Source organism: Theobroma umbraticum, unplaced genomic scaffold (genome assembly GCF_002168275.2).
Source record: "Theobroma umbraticum cultivar Fairchild unplaced genomic scaffold, ASM216827v3 scaffold_228.0, whole genome shotgun sequence".
NCBI classification, from domain to species: domain Eukaryota; kingdom Viridiplantae; phylum Streptophyta; class Magnoliopsida; order Malvales; family Malvaceae; genus Theobroma; species Theobroma umbraticum.
Window position 1 is genome coordinate 1,604,449 of NW_018397274.1, and position 20,483 is coordinate 1,624,931.

The following is a 20,483-nucleotide window of genomic DNA, read 5'->3' on the forward strand; positions in this document are numbered from 1 at the left end:
AAATAAATATTTATTAGATATTTACTTTAAAAAATATTTTATTAATTATTTTAATTTTTTATATATTTAATATAATTAATTATATTATATAAAATTATGAAACTTATAAAATTGTGAGACTTAAAGCAAGAACTTTAGTGACTTTATGCTAAAACCGACCCTAATCCTTTGAAAGATTGTGGAATAGATGCCTCAAAATTATGCGTATGCTTTTTACTATATCTATTAAACATATTCATTTCATTTAATTCTCACCATTCAAAGCAGAGTTCTTGGGTTGACCATTGGTCGTTTTTATTGACTGTAATTAGACATCTTGTAATCAAGTATACACTTGGGCCACAATCATGTGTCAAGTTTATAATAAGTGGAGAAAGACTCTTTAATTATTTAAAAGTTTAAAATTCATATAATTTTTTATTAATATAAGATTTATGATATTTTATCTCATTCATTGTGTAAGGTTTTCATTGTACTAATTTTTTCACTCATAGAGAAAAGTCAATCTTTCTTTAATTTTTTTTTTCTTATAATATATATAAAATTAAGTACGAATAAATATGCTTTTAGACCTAATTAATCTAGAAGGTGAAAACCATAGAAAAATAAAAATAATAATAATAAAGAGAATAAACGGTTCAATCTTTGACTTAAAATCACCCAATCCTAATATATGGCCATTTAATAAAATTATCTTTGGTGGGTATAGAATGAAAGGGTGACTCTTTTTCCTTAGATAATGAAGAATAATGCTTCTTATTAATTTATTGGGTGGTGAGCAGGAGAATGAGAGATGTGTTCCCTGGTAGGATGATGCCAAGGAGAATAATACTCACTCATAGGAGTCGCCTGTGGACGACAAAATAATTGCCTGCTATACTCCTGTTACTAGGAACAGTGGAGTGGGCTTTGAACCAACCATATTACTTAGTCAAAAAAAATCAACTCAAAATTCTATAGCAGTAGTTTTATTTTATAATTCTTTTATAAATTTAATGCTCCATAATTTTTTAATATCAGAAAGTAAAAAAAAAATTCAAATTGATTTTGAAAGATAAGTAATAATAAGAGTACTTTTTAAAAAAAAAAGTAATAATAAGAGTATTCAATATTAACAAAAAGAAAAGAGACATGATTTTGGGTTATTTAAAAAAATAAAAAATAAAATATGTATTTATTATTAAGTCAAATGTTCATGTGATTTTATTTTTTCTTTTAGTTTTTACGTTTTAATTCAATTGAAAGGTCTTTTATTTACTTTCCCTATCTTAAAATGACTGTTGACTCTAGCTATTCGAAATTAATAAAAAAATAGTTTATATAATGTTTTTTAATATTGAAATTTTAATTCAAGTAAATATTCAAAATTATTATGAAAGGTTAAAAACGTGAAAGTAAATTGGGTAAGAGTAAGCATATTATTTTACTTCCGTTTTTATTTTTTCAATATAAAGAGAATAGTGAATTAATTAATATTGTATTTTTGCGTAAGCTTGTCTCTGTCTTTTTTTAATTTATAAATATATCTACACATATATTTATATATTTATGACAAAAGATGTATTTACACCAGCTTTTACTTTTATAAATATATTGTTTTACAATTTATATTTTGTTTATTTAACTGTTAATTTCATACTTAATACAAATAGATCATGCATATCAATTTTTAAATTAATTAGAAATTTTAAGATTCCCATACAATGTTTTTGTTAGAAAGGCAATTCCCATACAATGTTACCAATATAATGTATTTAATTTGGAATGGTTAAAAAGTTAAAAAAATGAATTTGAAACAAGATTAATGCTGAATTCTTAACATCGTTATTAGTCGCCCTTAAATCAATTTCTTAATAGAAGTAGAAGGATTATAAATTTATTAAAGTAAAGGAATTAAAATTACCAAATTGAGATAATAGAAGGATTAAATTTTGAAATTTAGGAATACGGAGGTTGCCTTTGCTCCTATAGAGTTAGGTTAGTACATATGTTTATATCACCTATGGAATGTGTACATTTGTCTATACACATGTGAAGTAAATTAGACTTAGCGGCGGATGGTAGTATAATTGTGGGGTTTAAAATTTTTTATATATTATATATATATTTAATGGTCCTTTCAAAATAAATTTTTATTTTAATAATTAATATAAATAAAAAATAACAAAATGATCTCTCGAAATAAGTTTCTCTACATCTTTTTCTCTCTTTTGTTTTTTCCTGTTTCTCTTCTCTTTTGTCCTTTCATTTTTACTTCACTCTTTTCCCTGTAACTCACCATTGAAACATATTTCATTATTCAAACGAGATTTATAAGCTTATTAGTATAGATAAGAAAAGATGAAAATCACTCACCACCATAGTGTGAAATAAATATGAGATAAAGTTTTTTTTTTCTTTTATGAAACTTGAGATTTAATAAATAAAGTGTGAAACTTTTAACTTTAAACATTGCTTTTGATTCTAATAACAATTACAAATTATTCACTATTTATGATAATTACAAGTTAACAAAAAGTTTTTATTCTCAAGATTTCACATAATAAAGAAGACTTCTTTTGAGGTTACAATTGAAGCATTGCAGGCTTGATGTACCTCATCACCAAGATTTTGAAGATATTAAGACACTTTTTGAATTGTATCAAAACTTAGTAGAAATAAGAAAGTTAAGAAATTATCATTTAATTGATATATTAATTCATCTTATTTTAACCCTTTCAGTTTTTATAGCAACTATAGAGAAAGCTTTTTCAGTAATGAACATTGTGAAAGCAAGACTTTAGAACAAAATAAATAATATGTTTCTTACATATAATTTAGTTTTTTATATTAAAAAAGATATAACTAGCATTCTTAGTACTAAGTTAATGATGAATGAATTTAAATTGAAGAAACATTGTCCAACACAACTTTACTAAAGGATTATTCTAAGTTTTTATTTTCTTATTCCTTTTGATTTACATGTTATATAAAATTATTGTTTATTATGAATATTTTGATTGTTGGTTAAATTCAACGTATTAGTTTTAAAAATTTTTAATCTATTTTTTTTTTATAGTTTTTGACCTCCCAACAAAAGTTGACTAATTCCACCTTTGATTGGATTAATTCCCAAATTAACATTTTACTCTATTACACCACCTTATGCGATTGGAGAGAACACCACAAAAGCTTGTGCTTGAACATAAGAAACGTTGACGATGACAAGCGCTTTTGGTGAAGACATCAACAAATTGTGATGGAGAACTAACATGAAATTTGAAGAAAATGCTTGTAATTGTAAAAAAGATTTCAAACAAAATGATAAGAAGTATCAATGTGTTTTGCCTGAGATTAGCAAAAAGTAGGGTAGCTCCCAAATTATCTAACTATAAAGAACAAGGTAAGTTAATGGAAAGCCAATTTCATGCAGAAATGTATGAAATCTAAAGTATGTCTCGAGTAGCCATATGAGTAATCGAAATTTGCTTCTTAGTGCTCCAACAAATAGGATTAGATCCTAAGAAAATGCAATAATTTGTTGTGGAAGTCTAGTATCAGAACATCTAGCCCAACCAGCATCAACACAACATACCAAGCTTGGAGAAGAACAAGGAAGAAACGAATTGATCTATAGTTGATGGTTCCTTGTAGACACAGTAAAATTTGTTTGACTGCTTGCAAGTGAGTAACATGCATAAATTGACTAAGTTGTTGTACAACATAAGTGATGTCATATCGAGTACAAAGTAAGATACTTAAGAGCACCCACAATACTACAATACTGAGAGGGATCAGCACAAGACTGCTTCTTTAATGCTTTTAAAGATGCAACCAAGGCCTTTTTAGACAAACCCACTAACAACACCTTCTCTTAATCGGCCTATATTTGAGTTTGTTTACTATTAAATTATCTCCTAATAATCTTTAAAAAGATCAATTAAAAAAATCAACGAAGTAATATATGACGGAAATTTTTTTTGCATAAAACTATATAGACGATGGGCTTGAAGTCAATATCTAAATTGCAATATCCTCTTATTAATTGAAACAAGACTTTAATCCAAAATCTTTCCTATAATCTTTTAAGAAAAGATTCTATGCAATTAAATCATATTCTTGTAAAAAAAAAATTATCTATTACTCGTTACAGGTAACCATTAAATCCTTGAATATCAAACAAACTTATGATTGTTATAATACGATTGTGCGTATGATTTAATCTATTGTGGTAAATGTTGACGTAGGGGAAGGGTTTGTATAATTGTTTTAATTCCTCCTCATCGATTCTTAATCGCACAAAATTTGATCGGTTGATTTGATTTCCCAAACTGCTCTGCTACGTCTTTGATGCTACGAACCCAAAACTCAGTCACCACTATTTTATGTAGATGGATAAATATCACGCCGGCTTTAATAATCACTGATGGATTTGCGACTGTTACATGGCACGTGGCGGGGTCTTGACCATAGATGGTAAAAGGTATGGTCCTATACGGAAGCAACACATTGTTTTGTATGATGAGATGATCTAGGTAAGCAGCATTGCAAAATGGGGAGGCAGTTTCTCAAATTCTTGGTGTTGAGTATGATCCTTTTGGTTCAATTCCAAGGGCAGGAAGGTTGTCTGGAAGAGGAGAGGAAGGGGCTGTTAGAATTGAAGGCATTCGTTAAGTCAGATGGTTATGATGCAGATCTTCTGCTTCCGTCGTGGGTTGGTGACACACACAGTAACTGTTGTAATTGGGACAGAGTCACCTGCAACTCTTCCACTGGACACGTGATCGAGCTCTCCCTCAGCAATACAAGGCAAATCGATACGGATATTGAGAGCATGTTCGATTACTCTGAAAATGAATGGTATTTTAACATCTCCTTGTTGCAGCCTTTTAAGGAGCTAAGAAGCCTTAATCTGTCCTACAATAAAATTGGTGGTTGGATCCAGAATCAAGGTATGTCAGCCTCATAATATACGCTTTAAAAGAATGTCGTCTGTGTATGTTAAATTTTCAATAATCTTGTTGTAGGTGTCGGAAGCTTGTTAAGACTAGAACGGCTAGAGGTGTTGGATCTTGCTGGCAACTATTTTAGCAGTAGCATCCTGCAATCCTTGAGAACACTCACATCCCTCAAGAATCTGATAATCCATTTCAATTTGTTGATCGGATCGTTCCCCTCCCAAGGCACGCATGAGTTTGTTGGAATGCTACTATTGCTCTTTGCTAGAATCTGCAACCTAACTTAAATATGATTGATGTTGTTCTACTCGTTTGTGCGTGCAGAATTGTCTGTTTTTGAAAACTTAGAGGAACTGGATTTAAGTTTCAATGGACTATCTGGTAAGCTAGCAAAATCAGGGCAAGGCCATTTCGACCATCCATAATTGATCCTACTTGTATTCTATCCACTATGAATAACCTTTTAAAGCTAGATCCTCCATGCTTTGTTTTGGAGTTGACCATCAATGTTCTTCATAATTCATCAGATCCCAAAAGCTTCCCTGAGCTGAGAAAGCGGAAATACTTGGATCTGAGCATGAACCTCTTCAGTAAACATGTGATGGGGCTTTTGGCCAGACTTCCGTCCCTCAAGTATCTTGACCTGAGTGACAATTCTTTAAAAGGTAGCCTCACTCGCCAAGGTACGTGCTATCGAAATCCTCTGCCCCTTGTTATATATACCCCATTCTTCTATGCATGCCACGCTTCCCTCTTTTACTCCCCAACTTAACTCTTTTTACCAAGCAAAACGTATGACTATGATTAAGGTTAGAGTTCACAGACGAGGCCTTGTCTCCCTTCGAAGGATCCAAGTCTTTGAAATTCTTTTATGTCTTAAAATGAAGTCACACCCTGTTTCGTTTAGTCCAATTTTGTATTAGTTTTGTTTGGCTATTACCTGATTCCTTTCTATGAATGCGTTATTTGATATAATATTTTTTGATTGTGATTGTAATTTTTATTTGTAATATATAAGTCTCGTTAAAAAAATAATTAAGATTAGCACCCAATAGGAAACTTTGTTTACCATTTTACTTTAAAAAAAAAAAACAAAATACAATTATATGTTTTCCTCCAAGAAAGAGAAAATAATCCTTAAAACATTTTCCTACTTTTCATAATCAACTAGTAAAAACTTTCTTGAAAAAATGGAGAAAAAAAGAATCAAAGAATGAAATACAAGACCTCATATAAACTAGAGACTAGCCATTTTCGATCCTTTGGTCTCCAAGTGCTCTCTTTTTCTCTGCTTGTGCACTAAACATTTTTTAAAATTTTAAGCAATATGTGAATATTGTAAATATTTCTCATTCAAAATGAACCTTTTCTCCCATTTTAATTTTTGGAAGTTCAATTTTTTTCTTTGATACTTGGGATTGCAAAGAATATTAAAGGATCCTATAATAAAATAAAAACAATTTTGGGAATTTCATATAGTCAATTTTCTATATATTTACATAAAAAAATAAATCGTTAATATTATTTCAAGTACTAATGTTGCAACATACAAATATGAGAACCCAACTATCTGGCAAACAAAGAAGTCAACACTATTTTTTTTTGTTTAGGTGTGATTGACTACCTAATTAAATTTCTTCTTTTTAATAAAATCCTAAACTCTCATAAGTTAATAGCAAATGATAGGTTTTGGTCTACAAAACAAAATTAGGGTTCAACAATACGGTTAGACACAAAGAAGGTATTAACATCCTATTAGAAATATAGTATAAGAAAAAAGGAGAAAGGCTTAAGGCTTGCTGTAAAACACTTTCTTTAAAGAGTTGTTACCAATTACGAGACAAAGACCCTCTAGGATATAACAAGCCTACTGCAGAATGTTTTTGAATGATGAAGTCTGGTTTGGAAGTACATTCCTTTTATAAATACTAAAAGGTTGTGTCTATTTTGTTTCAGCAGACGTGTCTTCTTAAGTTTCAAGAGATGTGTTTATTGAAAACACTGAACATTTAATCGATGTATTTCAACAGTTGTGATTGAAAACACTTCTCTTTATTTAAGAGTCATGTCTTAATTTGAATAGTCACATTTGAATAAGACTTTTTATATTACAAATTATTTAATAATCTCCCACTAGTTTGTAATATTAATAATACTATGTCTAGTAGAAAGTATCTTAAAGATTTGAACTTTCTATTAGTGTAAAAATTTTAAAGTTAAGACGAAGTTATTGATATCACAAGGATTAAACCCCAACTCCTTATGTTATAACTAAAAATATCACACCCATAACATTACTTAATCGCTTTAAGATTCTGCCAACTACTTTAGCACTTATATGGCTTTGTGCTAATTTTGGTTTCATGAATATTTACAAGAGTAAACCCTTTTTAACTTTTGTTTGAAGTAGCATTACACCAATACTCATTTAGGTGGAATTTATAATTATGCCCCTGTTACTACAAGCATTTGACATTTTTATTAAGAGCCTTTTACTCATCCTTTCCTCGTAACAGTCACACTGAATATTCTAGAATGATGCTATTTAAATATTCAAGAATGAGACTATTTAATATAAAAAATTTCATGCATAACAATAGCATATAGTAACTTGTTTTTACCCATTGAATTTTTATTGTTAGTTTAGCTAACTCAAAGTTAGGTTTTCATTACTAGTGTCTTTAAGTCAAGGGTTTTAGCTCTATTCCATTAGAAGTTGATATTTTAGCTTCTCTTGCCAAAGCTTTGGTAAGTGAATCAACCAAATTTTTGCAAGATTTAACATAAACTATTGTTATAACGCCATTTGAGATTAATTCTCTTATGTAGACATGTTGCAGACTTATGCATGTGTTTAGACTTTCCATTATAAATCTTATTATAGGCTACATCCATTCTATTCTTACTATCACAATACATGGAAATGGCTGGCATCGATTGTGGCCACAATTTTATATCTAATAATAAAATTTTCAATAATTCCGTTTCTTTTCCAACAGCTATTAATGCTAAAAATTTAGATTTCATTGTAAAATGCGTAATACAAGTCTGCTTTTTAGATGCCTAACTAATAACACCACCTCATAAGGTAAAAATCCATCATAATCTAGATTTATTGTCATCAATACTAGTTATCCAACTAATATTAGAAAATCCTTCTAAAGTATTATGAAAACCATTATAACAAATTTTCAAAATTTTTGTTTTCTTTAAATATCCAAGTACTTAGTAATAGTCTTCCAATGGTCTTTATTAGGTTTACTTGTAAATCTTGAAAGTTTGCAAATGACAAAGGTTATATCCTATCTATTGTAATGTGCAACATATATTATGTGTCCTATGAAACTTGCATATTCCAATTGTGTCATAACTCTTTCACAATTCTTAGTCTATTTTTACTAGAATTATAATGAGTATTAAACTCTTTGATTTCCAAATGACTATATTTGTGAAGAATTTTCTCTATATAATGTGATTGACTCAATGAATCACATTTTGATTTCTTTTGACTTTAATTGTCAAAATTGTATCAACTTTTTTGAGATCTTTCATTTTAAAAATTGAAGTTAAATATTTATTGATTTCAACAATTTCAAGCATATTTGTACCAAAGATCAATAAATCATCTATATAAAGATATATGATTACACCATAATCTTTTGTACATAGTTTTTTGTAAATTTAGAGTATATGCACATATCTGCATTATTATGTATAAATCCGTTTGAAAGTATCGTACTATCAAACTTTTTATGTCATTACTTTAGAGCTTATTTCATTCCATAAAGAGATTTGATTAGTTTAGAAGCCTTCTTTTCGTTTTTAGAAAGTATAAAATCTTCAAGTTGCACCATATATATATATATATATATATATATATCTTTATTAAGATCTCCATTTAAGAAGGCAATTTTAATATCCATTTGATGTACATGTAATTTATGAATAGATGCTAAAGCCAAAAGCGTTCTTATGGATGCTATTCTTGCTATTAGACATAAATATCAAAATAATCAATGCATTTTTTTTACGTGAAACCTTTGGCAACTAATCTTAATATCCATTGCATTATCAATTCAAAGAATTTTAATGGTGTGAGATAATTGAATTTTTTTCATGGTAGCAAACTTAATGTAAATTTGGGATAATTGAAATCTTTGTTTTAGAAAATAAACCCAAGTAAAACCGGAATAATCATCAATAAAATTAACAAAATACTTAATATCATTCACAAAAAAAATGGGAGAAGGGTCCTAAATGTCAAAGTGATCAAGTTCAAAAGGAAATAAAAAATAAAAGTATTATTATTAAAAGGCAAAACTAGTTGTCTAGCAAGTTGACAATGCAAACAACAAATAGGCTCATATTTTGTAAATCTTATCAATTTATGAGAAAATAAAAAATGAAGGTTACTAGTTGAAGCATGACGTAAACGAAGATGCCGTTAATAAAATGATGAACTAGATATAGTGGCAGCTGACATAAGTTTCATAGGAATATGAAAATAGACAAGCTCATATAATCTGCACACCTTGCGACCCGTCTCAAGAATCTTTCTTGTCTGTAGATCTTGTAGCTAACAACTAGAAGAAGAAAAGAGAATAGTAAAGCTTAGATCACATAATCAGTCGATAGAAATAAGATTCAATACTAAATTAAGGAACACAATAAATGTCAAGAAGGCTAAAATGTGTGTCAAAAACATGGCCAATATGAGTGGTATTCATTTTTGTAGCATTGGCAATATGGATAGAAAGGTAGATGAAGTGGATCTTTTAGTAGACAAAATAGATGAATTAGGAGTCATGTGAGTATAGTAGGTAGAGTCATTGAGCTAAGATGAATAACTTGGAGTAACGGAGAGAGTAGTGTGAAAAAAGGAATTGAAGTAGATAAATTGCGTTAGTAGAGCCTCTATGTCACTTATAGTGAATGTAATATTTTGGATTTTTTTTTTTAGCCCTCAAAGATAAGGTCTTTTCAAAATAACCCTCTTTTTAATTTTAACTATTTTTAGACAAAAAAAAGATTTTTGGATAAAATTGCTTTTAATGAAATTTCTTCATATTCAAGCGCACATGTTGAAAAAAAAATTGGTATACGTCATGTTGAAAAAAAATTGCTACATGTCATGTTTAAGGTGTTTAACTCTTAGAGTTTATTTCCTAATGAAATACAAAGATTGTTACATGTTATGTTTAAAAAAACATTCTTACACGTCATGTTGAAAAAAAAGTTATTACACACTATAATTAATGTATTTAATTCCAAGAGTTTATGTCCTAGTGAAATATAAAGATAGAGACCTAGTTATACACCATGTTGCAAAAAAAAGTTGTTACACACTATGTTGAAAAAAATAGTTGTCACACGCCATGTTTAAGGTGTTTAATACCAAGAGTTCAATTCTTAGTGAAATACAAAGATAGAGATCAAGTTACGCGTTTTATTTAAAAAATATTATTATTACATGTCAGATTCAAAAAAAGTTGTTACATGCCATATTGAAAAAAAATTGTTACATACTATGTTTAAGGTATTTAACTCAAAGAGTTTATATTTTAGTAAAATATAAAGATAGAAAGCAAGTTTCATGTCATGTTGTTACATGCCATGTTTAAGGTGTTTAATTTCAAGAGTTTATATCTTAGTAAAATACAAAGATAGATATTAAGTTGCATGCCATATTTAAACCTTGTCATATTTAATAAATTTGTTACACGTCAAGTACATTAGAGTTGTTACATGCAGGCATGGCGTTTAATAACTCTGGGCAATATTTTAATTTACAGATTTTATTTATAACTTCAATTCATCAACTTTGAGATTCTATAAATGTAAGCCAATAAACCTAAGAACAGACATTAATCTCATCTCTACTCTTTGTTTTATAAATTGATGACAATATGGTGAGAAACAAATAGAGAGAGGTGGCAATGGAGGTAAAATTAAAGAGAGCTAGACAACAGGAAAGAGAAATGAAGAGCACAACAAACGGATGCAGGAGAAAAAAATCGATAAAATTAGAAAGAATTGGATGATGAGAGAGAGAAATCGGGGGAGAAAATTACGATAAATGGTTTAATTTGTCTAAAATGGCTTTAAGAAAATCTCAAATTTCCTCTTTCATGTCAAAATTAGCAAATTGCACATGATTGGTTAGAATAGGGATGTTATAAAACCAAGTTATGACTTGATTTTTACTAGCCCAATCTTCAAGCCATTCTACAAACTTAACAACAATCTCATCAGCTCTTTGTGTAGGTTGGATAATGTCTCAAGTGACAATGCGTTAAAGTTTACATCTAATTAAAAAACTTTTTATGCCTTGGACCCATAGATTGTAATTTCCTTCTACAACAGTTGCAATTGGCTTCAAAATTTCATATTTCTCCATTGAAAAATCAAAATTGATAAAAAGTTTTTTTTTTAAGGTTAAAATTAGTAGAAGTTGATGTCAAAATTGAAATCATGAGATGGTTTTTTTTGGGTGACGGCTAACAATGGTTGGTTGGTGGAGAATTTTAGTAAAACCTGAATTTAGATTAAAGGGTGTGAAAACAAGAATTCAAGAAAGAAAGAAATAAAAAAAGTTAACAATCTTAGCTTTGATACCATGTAGGCTTTGTCAAGGAAATGAAACTATATGCACTCAATCAGTTGCAAGTGTTACAAGACTATTAATTATATATACATGCTAAAAAACGGATTAAATACTATTTAAAAAAGCTTAAATAGTTTGCTTAAAATAAAACTTAATTAATTAATTAGTCACATGCTCTACACGTGAGGTGTACTCTTGAGATGCATGTGCATATATATGATTCTTATTATTTTCTTTACTTATTTCTTTATTTCAAACATGCTTCAATGCAGAACTAGCTAATCTAAGCAATGTGGAGGTGCTTCGATTGGGTTTCAATTCCTTAAACGGAACCTTACCAATTCAAGGTAAACAAAATCCTTCCTCTTTAATCCCGAGAGTTTTTTTACTATTGCTTTTGGTATGTCTCCTACTCCTGACACTAGGCATCTTTACCTATCTTTTGGTAGAATTAATGACTTTTGGAAGACTAAGGGTATTAGATTTGAGGTGGAATCTGTATAGTGGGAGCATTCCTCCATCTATTGAGGCTCTGTCTTCTCTCAAGGCATTATCTTTGTCAAGGAATGCCTTGAATGGCTTTTTGCCAGGTCCAGGTAAGAGTTGAAGTTAAATGCTTAAGGTGAACTTTTCTAACTATGGTAGAATGGTTGAGATTACCAATTACCTTCTTTTGTTAGGCCTATGTGAATTGAGGAGACTTCAAGAGTTGGATCTTAGCTGGAATAATTTTGAAGGGATCCTCCCTCCATGCCTAGACAATTTAAAGTCTCTTACACACTTAGATCTCTCGAGGAATCAATTCACGGGGACTTTTTCCTCTCACTTGATACCAAGCCTGCTATCCCTGGAGTACCTTGATTTTAGTCATAACCGATTTGAAGGTTCATTCTCACTCAGCTCCATCAGAAATCTTACTGGGCTCAAGGTTGTTAAGTTTATCAGTGACAACAGTAAAATGAAGATAAAGGCTGAAAGTCTAGGTTGGAATCCGTTGTTTCAACTAGAGTCACTGGTACTTTCTAATTGTAATTTGGACAATATTCCTCATTTTCTCCTTTACCAACATCGACTAAGAGTTGTTGATCTCTCTCACAATAAGCTGAATGGAACATTCCCTGTCTGGTTACTTCAAAACAATGGTGAATTAGAGTGGCTACAACTAAGGAATAACTCTTTTGCCGGTCAATTTCATCTGCCACCATATCTTTTGAGGAAAATTGTCCAGGTGGATGTCTCAGACAATCATCTTGAAGGGCAGCTTCAGAAAAATTTTGGGAAGATACTTCCAAATCTAAGGCATCTTAATTTATCCAAAAATTATTTTGAAGGTGATCTCCCATCCTCAGTTGGCTACATGAAAAAGTTGGAGAGATTGGATTTGTCCTTCAATAAATTCTCGGGAGAAGTACCACAGGAATTGGTTGCAAGTTGCACCAACTTGCAAATTTTAAGGTTATCGACTAATGAATTTCATGGTGAAATATTTTCTTCTCACTTCAACTTGAGTGATATAGGAGATCTGGAGTTGAGGGATAACCGGTTCACTGGTAGTCTATCAAATGTGAAATTCAATAACTTAAAGATTTTGGATGTTAGTAATAACAAAATGACTGGTCAGATTCCAAGTTGGATACTAGAGGGTATTTCGGCACTTGCAATGAGAAATAATTATTTTGAAGGCCACTTTCCATGTGAACAACTCTTATATGTTGAATACTTGGACCTTTCTCATAACTTTCTTTCAGGACAATTACCTTCTTGCTTTGATATGGAGATTATAAAACAAGTTCATTTGCAAGGGAACCAATTCATGGGTTCTATACCAAATACTCTTCTCAATTCCTCATCTCTTTTGCTATTGAACCTCAGAGATAATCACTTGTCTGGTAGAATTCTTGATTTGATTGGTGCACTCCCCAATCTGAGAATTCTCTTGTTAGGAAAAAATCACTTCGATGGTATAATACCGGAGAAGCTGTGTGAATTGAGGAATATGAGTATACTTGATCTTTCCAGCAATTCTTTGTCTGGATCAATACCCATGTGTTTGAGTAATATCACCTTTGGAATCCCAGGGCATGTTGATCTGCGCTTTGCAAAAAATGTTACACTTCGGGATGATCCTTCTATGGAATCAATGGATAAAGATCCGCTAAGGCAAATGGTTCCTTTTGCAGGTGATTTGCTACCAGAAGGACCGGTCGAAATTGATTTTATCACCAAAAATATGCTCAATCGTTACAAGGGTGACATTCTAAATTTCATGTCTGGACTTGACTTGTCATGCAACATGTTGACAGGTAGAATACCTGAAAAGCTTGGAAAATTGTCCCAGATTCATGCACTAAACTTGTCCCACAATCATTTAACAGGATCCATTCCAATTTCTTTGTCAGAGCTATCTCAGATTGAAAGTTTGGACCTTTCATACAATAATTTGAGTGGAGAAATCCCTACAGAGTTGATCAATTTAAATTTCCTGGAAGTTTTCAGTGTGCAATACAATAATTTATCTGGTAGAGTTCCAGATATGAAAGCACAATTTGGAACGTTTGGGAGGAGCGGATACGAAGGAAATCCATTTCTCTGTGGGCCACCATTAGAGAAAAATTGCAACACGATCTTTGAGATATCGCACTCGCCTGCATCATCAAATGAAACTGATGGAAAATGGTATGACATTGATTCTGTTGTCTTCTACGCAAGCTTTACCTCAACGTATGTCGTGTTCCTATTGGCTTTTCTGACTGTTCTCTACATCAATCCTTATTGGCGTTGGAGGTTGTTCAATTTCACTGAGAATTTGTTTCATAAATTCTAGCAACTATCTGCTTGTTTATACATTTTGCAAGTTGTCTCGCTTCTATCTTTATTATATATGCTATCATTGTCATACTAAGATTCATAATTCTGGCAAAAACTGCATAGGAGGTTTGTAAGATACTACATATATGCACGAGAACTGAACTTATTTGTACTCGTGCACACCTTATCTCTTGGATATGGCAGCCGCTTTTCCCCTTCTGTTTCCCATTTCTTGTTGCAGTATATTTGTAACTGCTGCTGCTATGCTAAATCTTGATTTGGGTCGAAAGTTGTCCTTCAACCAATTTGAAGAAAGAGAAGCTCAGTGCACAAAACTCCTGTAAGGATCTGGTGAATGTCAAATGCACTAGCTCAAAGCTCTTACTCACTGACAGTTGTATTGCCAGTGAAAAATATTACATGAATGGTGGGGAAAACTTATTCTAGAATCCAATATTATTTTAACCAAGTGTAGTTATTGGCTAAGTTTTAATCTAATGAGAAATAAAATTATTTGGTAAGGTTATAAGATTTCAAGATTGAGAAACATGTAATGTTAAAAGGCTTCAGGATGTGTAAGGTTAAAAGGTTTCAGGATTGGTTAGGTTCAAAGGTTTCAAAATTTGCAAGATTAAAAGGTTTCAGGATTGATAAGGGTAAAAACTTTCAGGATTTGTAAAGTTGAAAAAGCTTCAAGATGGGTAAGGCAAAAAGGCTTCAGAATTGAGAAGTGTGAAAGGTTAAAAGGTTTCAAGATTGAAAAGCTTAAAAGTCTTTAGGATCGAGAAACATAAGAAAGGTTAAAAGATTCCATTATTGGTAAGGTTAAAATGCTTCAAGATTTGGGAAACGTAAGGTTAAAAGGTTTGATGGTCGGTAAGGTTAAAAGTGTTAAATATTGGAAAAGATATCAAGGTAGGATTGACAAGCATATATGTAAGGTTAAAAAGTTTCAAGAATGGTAAGGTTAAAAGGTTTCAGCAGGATTACCAAGCATGTAAGGTTAAAAAGATCTAGGATCACAAAGCATATCAATTTTATAAGGATTCAAGATTTGAAAGCGTGCAAGGTTGGGAAAACCTTAAAGGAGGCTTTAAAGAATAGAACTATGGTTGGCCTAGCTAAATAATGTTGTATTCTTACGTTTTAACCAATAACATATATATTTCCAAGTATGAGGTAAACACAAATTGGTAGGATTGTTATGCTTGAGAACCAAAGCTTTATCTTGATTGAATTTCTCAAATTGTTAGGACTAAGTTGGTCTAAATTTACTTATTAGCAAGCTTGAGGGTTGAAGCCTTCATGTGATTCTCAATTTCGTGAGTTCAAGTTTGTTAGGACTGAAGAATGCTAAGAGGGGTATCGTTCTTAATTTAATTAGTGATACTTCATAACTTTAAGCATCGCATAAGAAAAATAAATAAGGTAGGGTTGGACCGAGGTTAAGGTGTTAGAAAAGACTTAGCGATATAAGGTAATTAAAGCAAATGAGAAAAAGGTTTGAGAACTTCAAGTTTTAAGAGTCACTTCCTTTGTAGGATTTAAAGAAAGCTAATATAATATACTTAATTTTTCTTTAGGGTTGTTTTGGAAGAACCCTATTAATAATTAGCACACATGAACTCTATAACTACCTGATTATTTTTTAAATTTTTTATCCAAACTCTAATCTTAATGCCACACGCACTACCCATTAACTATCTAAACCAGTTTAAATATCCAATTGTGTAAAAAAAAAATTTATTCACTTTCTTTATAAGTCCAATTACTCAAACCCAAATAAGATAATGATTATATTTTACTATTCACATCATACAGTTTACTAATAATTATATTTATAAAAACAAACAAACATTAAAGTAAAATTTAAACAATTAATCATTTAAAAAATATTTCAAACAAAAACTTAACTAATTAAAAATAAATATATAAACATTCATAATAAACATCAATAATTGAATTCGGATATTTGGTATCTAATGGATGATACCCATACCCTACTCGAACTCGAAACGGATACTAAACTTATCATCGGAATCCATCCCAAATCCAAATATAAAGTAATTCTATATAATCGGGTAAGATACTTTAAAAGATATCCCTTGCAATATCCTCTTGTGTCTCGCTTTTGCAAGCCTTGGGGTATTATGAACGGTTGTCAATTTGAGATATGGCCGATTCGCTATTTGGGCTAAGGAATTATAAATCAGATATTAGATCAATCAAAATGAATACAATATCTTCTCGTCCTCACAAGAAAATGGTTTAGGTAAAGATTGCAATAATCATGGGGACGAAAAGTGTCCACAACTTGTTAGTATATTACATTAATGATGTTCTTTCTCGTATTGCTTGTAACTTTTGATGGAACTATGGTGGAGTAAAATAATAGCACGAAAAGAGAAGCAAATATTATTAATTCTTGTTGGGAACAACAAAGTACAAGGAAAAATCTTTTTTATTCTAATGAATCCCTCCCCAACCCCATCAGGCAGCAGTAATGGAAAGGCTCATTCCACTAGCGCAGTGGCCAGGGAAGCCGCAGATGAAGTAGTTTTCTCCTTTTGCAAGTGTGATTTTGTCATCTCCCGTCTGAAAAACTGCGGCGTTGTCTGAGACTGTGCATGAGTCATGACCATCCTTATCTACCACTGCAACGTTGTGGTTCGCCCGACTGTAAACAAACTCTGCAAACAATTTGGCATATCTGTTAACGTAGAGTTGAACATATATTGAAAGACATCTTAAAGACAGTAGTTATACTTACCCAGGATATCACCGGCCTTGAAGCTTTTTCCGTTGGGCCAATCACTTACACCAAACCTCCAGCCATCATCGTCTCCAACCTTGAAGGTGGCTGCATGGGTTGTCTCCGAATGAAGCAAGAAACACAGCAGTAGTGCCATGGCAATAATTGCACTGCCTCTTTCCTTTGCCATTTCCTTCGCACTAAGATTTTTTGTTTTTTTACCTAGGGAGGGAACCACAGTACTGAGAGAATGAAAGTGAACAGACTTTAAATCACGGACTCAGTCCCCCTTTTATGCCCAGACAATGGATTTCATGGCAAAGCTTAGAAGGAGCCAAATCTCTCCATTTTGGTATGTAATCCATCATTACCAATTAGAGCCGTTCGACTGTTTGTCTTAAGGAAATATATGTTTGACCGTATCTGGTCAAATCTACTCCTTCACAAGAAATTAAATTTTTTTGTCCAAATAGACTACATACGGTAAAATTTTTTTTTAGCCCTCAAATATAAAGTATTTTTAAAAATAGCTCTTTTCATAATTTTAATTGTTTTTAGTCAAGAGATGAGATTTTGTAACAAAAATGTCCTTGATGAGACCTATTCATTGACACACACTCTCATTCACACGTATATTAGTGAAAATAAATTTACCTAGAATTTATTCCCTTTAATTTTGTGCAAAATATCGTTTTCTTTTTTAAAGATTATGCAAAACATCCTCATGTCAGGGATAAGAAAGTGTTTGAACAAGTTTACAATTATTACACAAAAAGTCAATGAGTGAATGTCGATTTTTTTTGTGGTGGGTTTGGTGATTTGAATACCATATTGATTGAGAATGTAGCTTAGTGTTTTGTTTTTCAATGGTTGTTGGATATAGTTTGAAGCTGTAGAAACCCTCATGGCCATTTGGGTTGAATCTTGTTAGAATATGGAGAGAAAACGAGCATGGCATAACGTGTAATAACGTGGTTATTTTATTCATGGCTTGTAAAAAATAAGTCATTAAACTTGATGTGTAGCAAGTAAAAACATATAGGCATGACGTGTATTTAAATAATTATTCTTTTGTAAATGTCGTATATCTTTTTTGGGATTACTGTTCATTGAGTGTAGCTCACATGTGCATTATTGTATTATGTTGAAAATGGATTTCAGATAGTACAAGAAGGTTAATGTTAAACCAAAGGAGGAACCGGTTGACGATGAATCCAAAGAGTCGAAAATGATGTGAAACTAGAAATCCCTATTCCTATGGTGCACCAAAAAAGGAAGATGTGAAACCAAAGTATGAACTGGTCATGCTTCAGCAGGCCATTTGTCATTTGTTACACATGAAATGTAAGAACTATATTTGACACGGCATGGTGAAAATATGCGAGATGATAAGGAGAGAATATATGATACAATATATTGAAAATATGTGACACATTATGGAGGGAATGCGTAACACGCCATGGTGAGAATATGTGAGACGACATAGAAGGAATATGTGCACGGCATGTTGAGAATATATGATACACTATGAAGGGAATATGTAACACAAGATGGAAGGAATATGTAACACGCTCTAAAGGGAATATGTAACACAAGATGGAAGGAATATGTAACACGCTCTAGAGGGAATATATGACACGCCATGATGAGAATATATGACATGACATGAAAGGAATATATGACACGACACGTTGAGAATATGTGACACAACATGGTCAGAATATGAAAGACAGCATGGTGAGAATATATGACACGCTATAGAGGGAATATGTGACACGATAGGATGAGAATATGCGACATGCCATGGAGAGAATATGTGACACAGCATGATGAGAATATGTAAGACGACATGGTGAGAATATGTGAAACGCCATGAAAGGAATATATGAGACAACATGGTGAGAATATGTGACACGTTAAGGTGAGTATATGTGACATGCCATGGAGGGAATATGACACGCCATGAAATGAATATGTGACATGCCATGGAAGGAATATGTAACATGCCATAGTGAGAATATGTGAGACGACATGAAAGGAATATGTTACATGGCATGTTGAGAATATATGACACACCATGGTGAGAATATGTGACATAATATGGAAAGAATATGTAAGACAACATGATGAGAATATGTGATACGGAAGGGCCAGAATATATGATACGCCATAGATGGAATATATAAGACGACATGGTGAGAATATGTGACATGCCATGGTGAGAATATGTGAGATGCCATAGGGGAATATGTGAGATGACATGGTGAGAATATGTGCCATGCCATGGAGGGAATATATGACACGCCATATACGAAATATGTGACATGGCATGGTGAGAATATGTGAAATGACATGGAAGGAATATATGAGAAGACATGGACGGAATATCTGACACACCATAGATGGAATATGTGAAACGACATAAATTTAAATGGAAAAAAATATGAACAAATAAGGAAACCGTTTGAAATTCCACAACATGCATATTAGCAATTAAAGTGTTTAAAACACCATAGCATTTTATTTTCATCATTTGCAAATGACTATGCCAAGTGAGAGAGTTTGATTCATTCATCATTCCTAAAAGGATCAAAGTGTTCAACTTCATTTTGAGCAAAGTTCATGACTTCACAGCAACAATGTCAGTTCTGCGTGCAGAGGTCAGTCAATAGTCAGTTAAAATTTTCTCTTTTTTTATGTTTTTTTGTTGGGTTGCTCTATGAAATGCTTGAGTTTTCACCTATAATATGTTTTTACTATTTTCTTCATGATTTTATGATTTTTGCCTAAATTATGGAGAGAACTATAATATTTTTTCTTATATGCTTTATGGTTGTATTAACATTTTAAGAGGTGAGGAATAAATCCTCATTTGCCTAATCAAATGCAGTATTATCCTCAAGTATCGTAGTGTCATCCTTCAGTGTCACAAAGTCATCTTCCAACATCGCAGTGTCACCCTTAATTGTTGTAGTCTCATTTGAAAATAGCATTACATCCTCTATAGTTTCACCCAATGGTTGCATTAGTTGAGCAAAAGCAAATAATTGATTCGACGCACATACTGATTAAAATTGTGCAGCCAACTGTTCTGTGAATGCCATGTGTCTACTGGGCTACACAAACTCATATGCATATGTCAATTGCCATTGTTATGGGTTGAGGACTAAATGCTGTGGAATACGTGCAACATTGTGAATCTCATTTTGATTGAGGTGATTAACATGTTGTACAGCTTCTTCATATGGCATAACATTTGTATGGCGTTTCTTAATGGTGATGCACACTGCTAGAACATTCCTCTACTCTAGCAAAATTAATGCAACATTCTCCTCGTCTTTGATAATTAGGTGTGATAGCTCTTCGGGTGTACTAATCAATG

General features: G+C 31.7%; 1 protein-coding gene and 1 pseudogene across 3 annotated transcripts; one reads left to right on the forward strand and one right to left on the reverse strand.

Moving 5' to 3' along the window:
• Positions 1-4,308: 4,308 nt before the first annotated feature.
• Positions 4,309-14,568, forward strand: LOC110427073 (cuscuta receptor 1-like). Of its 2 annotated transcripts, XM_021442465.2 has the most exons (8): positions 4,309-4,931; positions 5,007-5,162; positions 5,262-5,318; positions 5,465-5,620; positions 11,814-11,888; positions 11,991-12,137; positions 12,222-13,844; positions 13,941-14,568. In XM_021442465.2, the coding sequence occupies exons 1-8, from the start codon at positions 4,532-4,534 to the stop codon at positions 14,363-14,365; spliced, it is 3,039 nt and encodes a 1,012-aa protein (XP_021298140.1). In that variant the 5' UTR covers positions 4,309-4,531; the 3' UTR covers positions 14,366-14,568. The 2 variants fall into 2 exon arrangements, with proteins under 2 accessions (XP_021298140.1, XP_021298139.1); XM_021442464.2 differs by having other exon boundaries at positions 4,313-4,931; positions 12,222-14,568.
• A 2,271-nt stretch (positions 14,569-16,839) lies between these two features.
• LOC110427286 (basic blue protein pseudogene) lies at positions 16,840-17,291 on the reverse strand (annotated as a pseudogene). The gene is made up of 2 exons (XR_016352042.1): positions 17,120-17,291; positions 16,840-17,039 (listed from the first exon to the last, which is right to left on the reverse strand). The product of XR_016352042.1 is annotated as a basic blue protein pseudogene (transcript).
• Positions 17,292-20,483: the final 3,192 nt, after the last annotated feature.

Bases quoted from the DNA above. Each gene is read 5' to 3' on its own strand.
- LOC110427073 (XM_021442464.2), top strand. From the start codon at position 4,532: ATGGGGAGGCAGTTTCTCAAATTCTTGGTGTTGAGTATGATCCTTTTG. The intron at 5,163-5,261 runs GCACGCATGAGT...TTGTGCGTGCAG, and splicing joins CGGATCGTTCCCCTCCCAAG to AATTGTCTGTTTTTGAAAAC. The intron at 12,138-12,221 runs GTAAGAGTTGAA...TTCTTTTGTTAG, and splicing joins TGGCTTTTTGCCAGGTCCAG to GCCTATGTGAATTGAGGAGA.